The sequence below is a fragment of the Euleptes europaea genome, chromosome 2, assembly GCF_029931775.1.
Source record: "Euleptes europaea isolate rEulEur1 chromosome 2, rEulEur1.hap1, whole genome shotgun sequence".
NCBI classification, from domain to species: Eukaryota; Metazoa; Chordata; class Lepidosauria; order Squamata; family Sphaerodactylidae; genus Euleptes; species Euleptes europaea.
In genome coordinates, this window is record NC_079313.1 from 17,711,704 (window position 1) to 17,724,524 (window position 12,821).

The following is a 12,821-nucleotide window of genomic DNA, read 5'->3' on the forward strand; positions in this document are numbered from 1 at the left end:
GTTTCTAGTTTACATGTTTTTTTAAAAATGTACCGTCTCACACTATTCCTAGGGACCATCACCTTAAAAACATCAATTGCAACTTTTAAATTGCCAAGCTTTCCTAATGTATTAATGATGACATCCATTCTTTGTGGATTTTACATTACAGATCTTTAGAAAGGAATGTTTTTCCACAGAAAAATAAAAATAAGGCACTGGAACATCTTCTGCCCCACATCTCTCATTCTTCCCATAAATAATTGGCTGGGGAGAAGAGTTTAGGCTAGTTTTCTCTCTGATAAAATATTGTATGGGTAAGGCAACAATAGATCTTGTGTTGGTTTTTTTTTAATTGAATTCAAAGAGGTTACTCAAATGCTTTTTCAACCAAATACATACACTTATTAATTAATTTGATTTTTATCTCATCCTTTCCCAACCAATACTTAATGTGTGGTTTGTTCTTTCACACAGAACATAATTTCTTAGTTTAGATTGTAGATTCTACCTAGCATATTCTTCTACTTAATTTTTTTTTCTGCCCATTGCTTCAAAATATCTGGAGATCTTATGTCTCTGTCGCAAAATGAGAGACCCTCCCAAGAATTCATAGAATCATAGAGTTGGAAGGGACCACCAGGTTCATCAAGTCCAACCCCTTGCACAATGCAGGAAATTCACAACTACCTCCCCCCCACACCCCTAGTGACCAGAAGATGGCCAAGATGCCCTCCCTCTCATCATCTGCCTAAGGTCACAGAATCAGCATTGCTGACAGATGACCATCTAACCTTTTCTTAAAAGAGGTTAAATTCCCTCTGATTTGGGTAATAGGGAGAGGTCTCACTTTTCTACTGAGTATCCAGCATAATTAAATTTATGGCTGTTACTATGCAGCCCTCTCTGTGGAGCTCTGCTTGGTAATTCATCATAATATAGCACCATGTAAATATGGTGGTATTGTAATGCAACTTTAGCTTCCAGCAATGGCACATAGTTAAACCAAGTTAAATCAATTACTGAGAAGTAAATAAAATCTGTTCTTAGTCTGATCTGGGTACTTGGCAAATCAATTTTTCTTCTTCTTTCAGCCCAAAGTGCTGCAAGTCATCTTCATGAAAGCCTTGCAAATCGTCTATGGAATCCGCCTGGAACACTTTTACATGGTAATGCTCACGGCGGGCTATGGGGTAAAGATGCAGGATCCAGACTGAAAATGGAAGCTGAAATCTATCCCATAGTGAAAATGAGAATAAGTGGAAGCAGTTGTAGTTACAAACTGAAAATCTAGTTTAGCCCCCTTGAGATGATATGTTAATAATTTGTTTTTGCTTTTATCAAATAATCATTGGGGTAGCGAAGCTGCGGTCTATGTGAGACCACTAGTCCCTGGAGCCCACTATTATGCTTTTCTGACCAGCAACAGCTTTCCAAAGTTTGTGTGGCGGGGGGAGATGGAGCCAGCGTGGTGTAGTGGTTAAAAGTGGTGGTTTGGAGCAGTGGAGTCTGATCTGGAGAACCGGGTTTGATTCCCCACTCCTCCACATGAGCGGTGGAGGCTAATCTGGTCAACTGGATTTGTTTCCCCACTCCTACACACGAAGCCAGCTGGATGACCTTGGGCAAGTTGCAGCTCTGATAGAGCTCTCTCAGCCCCACCTACCTCACAGGGTGTCTGTTGTGGGGAGGGGAAGGGAATGTGATTGTAAGGCAGTTTGAGTCTCCCTTAAGTGGTAGAGAAAGTTGGCATATAAAAACCAACTCTTCTTCTTCTTTTACAACCTTGGTACCTGAGGCCCTTGTTAATTGGAAAAGTCAAAGTCTGAACCCTCCACCTTCTGCATCCAAAATATATATGCTCTACCATAGAGCTTTGTCCTCTCCCATAAAATCACCCACGAGGTTCCAACAAGATGTGAACTTTGATCTTTGGTATCAAAATCTAGAGTACCGTACCAACCATGGGACAATAAACCCATGGGACCTTTGGACAAATACTCCCAGCTGTGGTTGATGATCTGGGCAATGTGGTGTTCTAATTCCTTTAAAATGTGGTGTTGGAGGAGAGTATTACAGATACCATGGACTGCCAAAAAACAAATCAGTGGGTTCTAGATCAAATCAAGCCTGAACTGACCCTAGAAGCGAAAATGACTAAACTGAGGCTATTGTACTTTGGTCACATTATGAGGAGACGAGTCACTGGAAAAGACAATCATGCTAGGAAAAGTTGAAAGCAGCAGGAAAAGAGGAAGACCCAACAAGAGATGGATTGACTCTATAAAGGAAGCCAAAGCCCTCAGTTTGCAAGACCTGAGCAAGGCTGTTAAGGATAGGACGTTTTGAAGGACATTGATTCATAGGGTCACCATAAGTCGAAAGAAACTTGATGGCACTTAACACACACACACACACACACACAATTCACATGTCTCGGTCTTATAGCTGAATGGACTAAGAACTTGTGTGTTAGGGTAAGGTTTGCCAATAGCTATGGCATGATAAAACAAAAGGATTACATTGTGAATGTGCTGCCATATGGAGATGTAGCCAATTAATAGCCAAAATATTTGGGAGTTCCCTTTGCTAGAAATCTGTAGCGAAGGAACTTGTAGATATGGGCTCAAATTCCGCCAAATTCCTGTGCGATCTAACCCCACGTGGACAAGTTCCTTGGTTGTTTGTGATTTTCACTGATTTCTCTCTTCCTTCTGTAGACCTCCAACCTCTTCCCTGTGATGTTCCTGCTTACCTGTGTGCAAACAGGCAGCCCATTCCTGAAGGGGAGTAGACCCGCAGGGGCCAGAAGTGGCGTAGCCACGCCGCCGCCTCAGATTTCCTGGCTGCCAAAAATAAAAGGAATTCTAACTTTAAAAGAATGAAAAATGCTCCCATTGAAGACAGGGAGGCTCTGCTGCCAAAAAAGTAGCATAGCTGCACCGCAGCATGAGGGGGCATTTCTGGGGCAAAAGGGGCTAGGAAGCTGTCTAAAGGCAGCACAGCCCATAGGAACGCTGCCCCCCTCCCCAATGCCAGCGTGGGCTCTCCCTTATGGGAATTCCTTGCTAGCGTGGCTGGGCTGGTGGTGGGAGCCGGCACAGCTCCCCAGCACAGGCATGTTTGCCCCTGGGATGGCGTCGGTGCCACTTTATTCCATCATAATTTGGTGCCTCTGTCAGTGCGGAGTCGCACCAGCTCCAAAGGAGCTCCCTCCCCCTCAGGAATGCACGGTTACTATATGTTGTGGTGGCTTGGCTTCCCTGCTTTCCTTCTCTTGCATAGCATGGTCCTCTTGCAGAAGGTGCTTTCTGCTCAAGTAGGGCATAGTTATCTTGGATGAGTAGAAAATGTCTAGTGGTGTGCAAGTGGGAGGAAAAGGCAAAATCCAAACCAGTATCATTTTCTGGCTTGGGTGCTGCAGATAAATATTGAATCTTCACTTGTTTCTTTACCCTTGTTTCTTAAAATACTATGTGCCTTTGTTCTTACTGACTGGGTGTATTGTGCTCTTAGATGCCAGTTGCCTTTGATACTGCGTATCCTCAGATTTTTGAAGTCTTCCTACCCATTGGCAATCTGTTTATTCACGTGTGAGTATGCACGGATTGCCTTCATGTGCTAACTTTGTCTCGTTCCATCAAATTCGATCTGTGATAGACTTTCATTGTAGTTGAGGTGAGTCTTTAATTTTAGATCATAAAGAGAGGCTTGCATTCCGTTAACACGGGAAAGGACTCTAAAGGATTCAAACAGGACTTTGAAATGGAGACATTGAAATATTAAAAAGGTAAAGGTCCCCTGTGCAAGCACTGGGTCATTCACGACTCATGGGGTCACGTCTAGGCAGACTTTGTTTAAGTGGTGGTTTGCCAGTGCCTTCCCCAGTCATCTTCCCTTTACCCCCAGCAAGCTGGGTACTCGTTTCACTGACCTCAGAAGGATGGAAGGCTGAGTCAACCTTGAGCCGGCTACCTGGAACCAACTTCCGTCGGGATCGAACTCAGGTCGTGAGCAGAGCTTGGACTGCAGTACTGCAGCTTACCACTCTGCGCCACAGGGCAAGTACATAAATAGAGGCTTCAGTTCTTGATTCAGAAGTTCTGCCTGTTCAGTAAACGGAAGGGATGAGCAAGGGTGCCATGTTGGGGGCGCACTAATTGTATAGAAGCAGAGCATTCTGATGTTGGCTGTTACCCTAAAACCGTGTTTGATTTCAATACAACACTTAACTCACTTGAGGCTTTGCAGCCCAGATGCTTTTAGCCATTGTGAGATGTTGCAACACACCTAATAAGAGCATATGTCTCTGCCAGGCTAATATTTGAAAGGCTGTCTCTTTCCTTATGTTACTGGGTGCCAACAACTGCTGTCAGGTGTTGTCCATGCATGGCTGGGGTACCTGAGCACTTAATTCATATATTACTGCATTGTAAGTTTTACTTGAGGCCAAGGAACGTTTCTATCAGACCTTTGTTGTCAAGTGCTCACAGGTTCCCAGACCAGCAGTTGGTAGTGTATCTTTTGTGTGTGTGTTAAGTGCCGTCAAGTCGTTTCCGACTCATGGCGACCCTATGAATGAAAGTCCTCCAAAATGTCCTATCTCCGACAGCCTTGCTCAGATCTTGCAAATTGAAGGCCGTGGCTTCCTCCATTGAGTCAATCCATCTCTTGTTGGGTCTTCCTCTTTTCCTGCTGCCCTCAACTTTTCCTAGCATGACGGTCTTTTCCAGTGACTCTTGTCGTCTCATGACGTGACCAAAATACGACAGCCTCAGTTTAGTCATTTTAGCTTCTAGGGTCAGTTCAGGCTTGATTTGATCTATAACCCACTGATCTGTTTTTTTGGCAGTCCACGGAATCCGTAACACTCTTCTCCAATACCACATTTCAAAGGAATCTATTTTCTTCCTATCAGCTTTCTTCATTGTCCAGCTTTCACACCCATACATAGTAATAGGGAATATGATGGCATGAATTAATCTAGTCTTGGTGGCCAGAGTCACATCCTTACACTTCAAAATCTTTTCTAGCTCCTTCATGGCTGCCCTTCCCAGTCTCAATCTCCTTCTAATTTCTTGGCTGCAGTCTCCCTTTTGGTTGATGGTGGAGCCAAGGAATAGAAAGTCTTCAACAATTTCAATATCCTCATTGTCAACCTTAAAGTTGTGCAATTCTCCTGTAGTCATTACTTTTGTTTTCTTGATGTTCAGCTGCAGTCCTGCTTTGGCACTTTCTCTTTTAACTTTCAGCAGTAGTTGTTTCAAATCTTCACTATTTTCTGACAATAATGTAGTGTCATCAGCATATCTCAAATTATTAATGTTCTTCCCTCCAATTTTCACTCCACCTTCATCTAAATCTAATCCTGCTTTCCTAATTATATGTTCTGCATATAGATTGAAGAGATAGGGAGATAAAATACATCCTTGTCTGACACCTTTGCCAATTGGAAACCATTCCGTTTCTCCATATTCTGTTCTAACTGTGGCCTCTTGTCCAGAGTACAGGTTGCGCATCAAAGCAATCAGATGTAGTGGCACACCCATTTCCTTTAAAACCAGCCATAACTTTTCATGATCCACACAGTCAAAAGCTTTGCTGTAATCTATGAAACACAAGCTGATTTTCTTCTGAAATTCTCTCGTACGCTCCAGTAACCAGCGTATATTTGCAATATGATCTCTAGTGCCTCTTCCTTTTCTGAAACCAGCTTGAACATCAGGCATTTCTCGTTCCATATATGGTAACAGCCTTTGCTGTAAGATTTTGAGCATCACTTTACTTGCATGAGAAATTAATGCAATGGTCCAATAGTTGTTGCAATCTTTGATGTCTCCTTTCTTGGGAATTGGAATGTAAATGGATCTTTTCCAGTCTGTGGGCCATTGTTTTGTTTTCCATATCTGTTGGCATATTCTTGTCAAGATTGTGATGGCCTCCGTTTCTGTGGCTTGGAATAGCTCTATTGGTATCCCATCTGCTCCTGGTGATTTGTTTCTCCCGATTGCTCTCAATGCAGCTTTCACTTCACTTTATAAAACTGTAGGTTCTTCTTCAAAAGATTCTTCTTGGAAAGAATCTTTTATCCTTTCATCTCTTCTGTATAGTTCTTCAGTGTATTGTTCCCACCTTTTCTTTATTTTGTCCTGTTCAGTTAATGTATTTCCATGCTGATCTTTCAGCATGCCTAACCGTGCTTTAAATTTCCCTTTGATTTCTTGGATCTTGTGGAACGGATCTCTTGTTCTTCCTTTTTTGTTGTTCTCTTCTATTTCTTTACACTGGCTATTATAATAGGTCTCTTTGTCTCCTGGTCTTGTTTTGGCCGAGAGAATAGAGCTTCTCCATCTTCTGCTTCCAATTATATAATCTATTTGATTTCTATACTGGCCGTCTCGTGATGTCCATGTATACAATCGTCTATTTGGTTGCCTGAAACATGTGTTTGCAATGAACAGATTGTTGTCTTCACAGAATTCTACGAGGCGTTCTCCTGCTTCATTCCGTGCTCCTAGCCCAAATCTGCCAACATTTGATTCTGCTTTGTTTCCTACTTTTGCGTTCCAATCACCTATGATTATCAGCATATCTTGTTTAGATGTGTGATCAATTTCTTCCTGAACACTGGCATAAAAACTTTCAATTTCTTTCTCATCAGCATCTGTAGTTGGGGCATAAACTTGAAGGATGCTTATGTTGATAGGCTTTCCCTGAAGTCTGATTGATATTATTCGGTCAGACTTTGCATTATAGCTCCTGACTGCCTTTGCTACATCTTGCCTCACTATTAAAGCAACTCCGTTTCTTCTCTTTTTGTCATTCCCTGAATAAAACACTTTGTAATTTTCTGATTGAAAATGTCCTAATCCAGTCCACTTTAATTCACTTACTCCCAGGACTGAAATGTCCATGCGTTCCATTTCTTGTTTAACAATTTCAAGCTTACCCTGATTCTTTTATCAGACCGAAATTATTTTATGGCTCGACAAGTAGCCAGATACTTACGAGCTATATCAAGGGTACGTGAGTTGCTCGCACGCGCCCCTAGATAATGTGACTAACAATGTTATTTTAATGCTTCTATAAACTATTTGGGTTTTGCAATCTTGTTTTGTAACTGTGGTGTGGTAAATGCCTAATAAAGGTGATGATGATGAACTGCTGTCATCAGGAAGCCATCTGTTGGCTAGCCCACTACTTGGGGTAACCCATCTGGCATCTACCAGTGCCTGGGCCTTTTCCACCGTGGCTCCTCCTGGGTGGAATGGGCCCCCTGGTGAGATGGGGGCGGCTGTCCTCGGAGATCTTCGGGGGGCCCTGCAAGGCTTGCTTATTTGCTGGGGCTTTTGAGGGGGCTTGAATGGCAGGCATCTTTTTCGAGGGCTCAGGAAACGATTTGGGGTTTCTTTTGTTCTAGTTGTAATCGGAAATGTGTGTTAACTGTTATCGTAAGCCGCCTTGAACCATGAGAAAAGGCAGGCTATAAATGTTTTCATAAAGAAAAATAAAACAATTCTAGCCAAACGTTTTCTAAAAATTAACTCGCCCAGTTCAAGGGTGCGCCTCTCTTTTAAATTCCTTGTTTGGCAGGTTGCAGTAGTAAGTAAGCCATAAGTTGCTTGCATAAATCCCATTAAACGTAAATCCCATTCAGTTCTGATTTGCTGCAGTGGGTACAGACGGAGCATGTTTGTCAGGCCTATGGATCCCCCTCGTCATCACCACATCTTCTCCCCTCCCTCATTGTTCAGAGTACAGAAACAAACTCCTGTTACTCTTGATGTTCAAACGCAGGTCCCTGTACGTACTAAAGCTCATCTCTCCCCCCACCAGCAAAATTTCAGAATCTGCCCCACAGGAAAAATCTGTTTGCAGAGTCCGACGAAATCCAATTCCTTCGGGCGCCTACATTCCGATATCACAGGCAACTAGATTTTGTTTGTTTCTGTGATCATGGATACCTAGTCACCCTTGAGTCCATTGCAGCCAACTGGAGTTCAGTTGGATGTTTGATTATGGCCATGTCATGTGGTATAACGCTAAAACATTTTGGTGCCAAGAAGTCTGTTTGATTAAAAAATATATATATTCTGCGAAACTTTGACAGGGAGCAGTTTTTCCCGATCTGCCGTGTCAATGACTTCCAGATTGCTGATCTCACAAACCCAAGTAAGAATTTTAACACCTCTTTTGTACGCTGTTGGTTTTGTCTGTCGTATGAGGTAGGAGAAGGGCTGCTATTGTCACATGGCACTGGCCATTCTGCTAGGGGATTGTCTAGAATTATCAATGATGATTAATGGGCTGTGTCCAGAGGTCTCTTGGCCTAGGACCACCTTAAAGGCAGGTTGTGGACCTTTCTCAAACACTATACTCTTTGATGTTTGGCGCAGGGCAGATACGTTACTTATGTGGTGGTCCTACGTAGCCGGTTATCCTAAGAATACAGTTCCCTCTTCCATATATTCCATGCGACGGTCACCTCTAGGCTAGACTACTGTAACTCACGCTACGTAGGGCTGCCCTCAAGACTGATCCGGCGGCTCCAGCTGGCACAGAATGCGGCGGTGAGACTCCTTACAGGGGTCTCGCCCCGAGAACATATAAAGCCAGTGCTCTGCCAACTGCACTGGCTCCAGCTGGAGTATCGGATCAGGTTCAAGGTGCTGGTTTTGACCTTTAAAGCCTTACACGTCCTGGGACCCTCGTATTTTCAGGACCACCTCTCCTGGTATACCCCCCGAAGATCTTTACGGACATCTGATAACAACTTACTGGTGGTCCTTGGCCCTAAGAGGGTGCGGCTGTCCTCCTCTAGAGCCAGGGCCTTTTTGGCCCTGGCGCCAGCCTGGTGGAAGGCTCTGTCTGGTGACATCAGGGCCCTGTAGGACCTTAAAGAGTTCTGCAGGGCCTGCGAGACAGAGCTATTCTGCCAGGCCTATGGCTGAGGATAGCCGCAAATATCATCTGCTGGCCTCCCTATTGCCCCTCCTTCTGTTATATTGTTGATGTCAACAGAGGGATAACCTGCTGCAAATACCCAGCAATGCAAGTATGGTTAGATGCCATTTGAAACTTTGTAATTTTGTATTTTAATTGGGATTTTATTGTTTTAAATTTAGATTCTTATTGTTGGTGTAGTGATGTTTTGACATGATGTTACCCGCTCTGAGCCAGCTTCGGCTGGGGAGGGTGGGTTATAAATCACTAAATAAATAAATAAATATATACTTACAGAAAGCAAATAAGTTATCTAACAGCACTGAGACTGTGAAGAAGAAAGACAGGTTGCTTCTTACCATTAATCTGGGTCATTTCTTGGGTAATACTGTACCAGGAAGACACCGGAATCCAGAGCTGAACTAAGCAGTTTGAATTGGTTTATTGGGGCGTAAATAATGGAATTTAAATCTCTACGCAGATTAATATGGAGCATTTATGAATGAAACAGCAGAAGGGGGAACCTTGAAATAACGAAGCATGATAAATCCAAGTACATACTATGGGCATTATCAAAACATAAAAACCTTATGATGCATTCAAGACAAAGCAGTTAACAATACAAATTAACAACTTAATGGCAAAGATCCTTCGCCTAACATGCCTCCTGCCCATCTACTTTGTAAGCGAAGCTGAATCTTCTAGCATTGCATATCTGTCTCCTCATTATCTCTAGTCTATACTTAATGATAAACTTAAACACCCTCTCAACTCATACTAAGTTACCAACAAAACATATCTACTTTCAGGTACAGTGATGGCTGTTGGGCAAAGGAAAAATTAAATAAATTGAAGATAAAACCAATGAAAGTTGAGCAACAGATTAAAAAACCTGAATAACATGTATAATCCTAGTAAAACACTTTCTCCTTAATAAAGAAACAAGGTATAAGTTAAAAGCATAAAATACTATGCAAACCACTGAAAGAAAATATATATACAATGCAAAGTGTATGAAGGGAGGTTAGGCAGCACCCCATAGCGTCCCATGGGGCTATGCCACCGTTTTTGGTGGCATAAACCGGAGTACTGGCAGAGGGGGCATTCCTGGTCTGAAAGGGCGTTCCCTGGGCTGGAAGGGGTTAGGAGGCAGCCTACCAGAAGCCCCGCCCTGGGAACGCCTCCCAGAACTCCAGTGCGAGTACTTGCACCATTGGGAAGGCGCACCAGTCCTGGAGGGCCGCTGCAAGTGGCACTACACCAGCGTAGGGGGCTGGTTGCCTCCTAAGCCCATTTGGCCCCCAGGCTCAGGAATGAGCTCTTAATCATTACTGAAATCGATTTGATTTAAATCAAATCCACCTTGGTCAAAATTCAGATGAGTCCTTGTCTCCTGACTTTTTTTGCTAAAGTTGTTAGCTAGACAATTGAATTTTCTCAATGACCCAAAATCAGTTACTTTTCAGAGTGTCCCATGGTAATGAAATGTTTGTCAAAGGGAGCCTGCGTTTTTCTGTTTCTTATGCAACTCTTCTGCTCGCAGATCCTTGTCTTGACTGTCCTTGAAGTCATCCCTACCTATAATAATTTAAAGAGGCAGTATTCAGCAAATATGACCCCCTTGGTATTACAATTAACAAATGACCTGATATAATAACCTTTTAGTTTCTGTGGACTTTTAAAAAAAACCTGTACTCTCAAGCAGTTGATACATAGACTGCAACGCCCACAGGGGAAATTGCTTAAGGTCCTCCAGCGAACTTCCATGGCTGAGCGTGGATTCAAACTGGGGTATCCAAGATCCTAGTCCAATACTAACGACTACACCGCAGCTTTATGATACCATATTGATCTGTTGGGTTCAATAGGGACAGGTTATCATTTATCTGTAACTGGTGATGCTTAAGTGATCTTCTGTGTGGTCTCACAGACCCTGCCTTCTTTGCTGTTTCTGTTTCCTTATCGCCAGCTCCCTAGGGAATCTGCCTGCTTCTGAAACTTTAAGATGGATTTCCTCCCTAGTTTAGCACAAGAAATACTCTAACATGATCGTGGAATCCTTCAGTGCTATAACCTGCTGCATCTTCCAAACACTTTAACGTTAAGTTTCACAGTGTCTTTTGAATTTGAAAAATGGCATGCCGTGTACCTGTGATGAAAGCATTCACTTAGGGGTTTGTTTTTCTTCTGATGAAATTCTAGAACCCAAGAGCATGGCTCATTTCTTGAGTGGTATTATTAACTTCCTTTTATTCCGTGACTCCCGCCGTGAGGTCTACCTGGAAATCCAGAGTATGCATGTAAGATCACTCGTTCTTTTTTGCAAGTCAGATTTCTTGAAAGCTGGATGAGGTTGGTTGTACTCAACTGCTTGGTAACTTCAGCAGTGGTGCCTCTGGACTCCCTGATGTTGTTTCCTGGGATCCCCTGCTTTTTTTCCTGGTCACTCTCTATTCTGTATTTTTTATTCTTTTAACTTGCTGTCAGTTGGTCTTGGCTTTCCAGCCCTTTTGGAACATTTATCTGTTTATCAGACTATGCTTTCTTTTGTCAAGTTTTCAAAACAAAAGGCCTTCCTTCCTTTCTTCCTTCCGTAGTTCACCCAAGTATGGAGAGAACCCCTCATCTTGTCTGTGGGTGGCACTGTTGTGTAGCTTTCATTGTTCACACAGCCAGGCAGGGTTGTATTAGATATGAGGATGTTGTGAAACACAGGTTGAAAAGTAGGGACCTCGGGATGTGGAGGTGGGCGAAGGAGAAAATGAAGCCCGTACCTGAGAGAAGAGGAAGAAGAAGAGTTGGTTTTTCTACCCTGATTTTCTCTACCTTTTTAAGGAGACTCAAAGCGGCTTACAATCACCTTCCCTTCCACTCCCCACAACAGACACCTTGTGAGGTAGGTGGGGCTGAGAGAGTTCTGAAAAGAACTGTGACTAACCCAAGGTCACCCAGCTGGCTTCATGGGCAGGAGTGGGGAAACCAACCCGGTTCACCAGATTAGCCTCCGCCGCTCATGTGGAGGAGTGGGGAATCAAACCCGGTTCTCCAGATTGGAGTCCTCCTAGGTTAACCACTGCACCACGCTGGTTTCCCCAGAAAGGGAAGGCGGGCAGGGATGAGAGAAACAAGGGAGGTCAGGTCACTATGGGCCCAGAAGCAAATGGTTGGCAGGCCCTGACCCGGCACGTGTCCTTGTAGGTTGACCTGAACGGAAGTGAAAATCTTGCCAGTGCTATGATGGGGTGGGGTGAGAAGCCACCTGATGAAATGTTGCTTTCTGGACAGGTGTAGCTCTCGTTTTTTAAAAAGGGAAGCTGGTGCCATTACTGGGGGGCGGGGCAGCCAGATCAAGGAACGACATCCCCCCCCGGTGTACTGTGCAGAATCAGCTATGATGGTGGTGTGGTGGAAGAGAGCCTCTTAGCTATCCGTGGCAAATTGCCAGCCGTCTGCTGTTGGGATCCAGGTCAGCTTTCTGTGGATTCTCTTGTAGATACAACCAAAAATGAGGGCAGGCTTTTAAGGATTTTAGCCTAAAAATGAAGCGATTGGTTTTTTTGATAGAGTTAAGACCAGCTAATGCACTTGGCCCGGAGAATCAAGCTGAGTTTTACAGCAAGATGCGCTACATATTCTGCATTTTGTAGAGCGTGGTGAGCGGTGTGTAATGTCTGCTGTCTTTATTAACATAACCGGTTTTTATTTTGCAGAAATTGGCTGTGGAAAAAGTGCAGCAGCTTCAGATGTCTATCCAGAAGGCGACGTTGAAGCTGGAAAAACTTGAGTAAGCCGCCTGGGGTTTAGCAGTCACAGCTTAAAACCACCGCCTGTGTTGGAGTTCACTGATCCCCGCTTTATACATTTGACATGCAATGCAGAACATGCAGATCTCTCCCCTG

At 43.6% G+C, this 12,821-nt stretch overlaps 1 protein-coding gene across 1 annotated transcript in view; it reads left to right on the forward strand.

The window, feature by feature from the left end:
- Window positions 1-12,821, forward strand: part of NUF2 (NUF2 component of NDC80 kinetochore complex) — a 32,966-nt gene that overhangs the window by 3,937 nt on the left and 16,208 nt on the right. Inside the window, 5 exon segments of the mRNA XM_056844691.1 lie at window positions 1,074-1,148; window positions 3,496-3,572; window positions 8,090-8,151; window positions 11,125-11,222; window positions 12,633-12,706. Coding sequence (XP_056700669.1) covers window positions 1,074-1,148; window positions 3,496-3,572; window positions 8,090-8,151; window positions 11,125-11,222; window positions 12,633-12,706 — 386 coding nt within the window.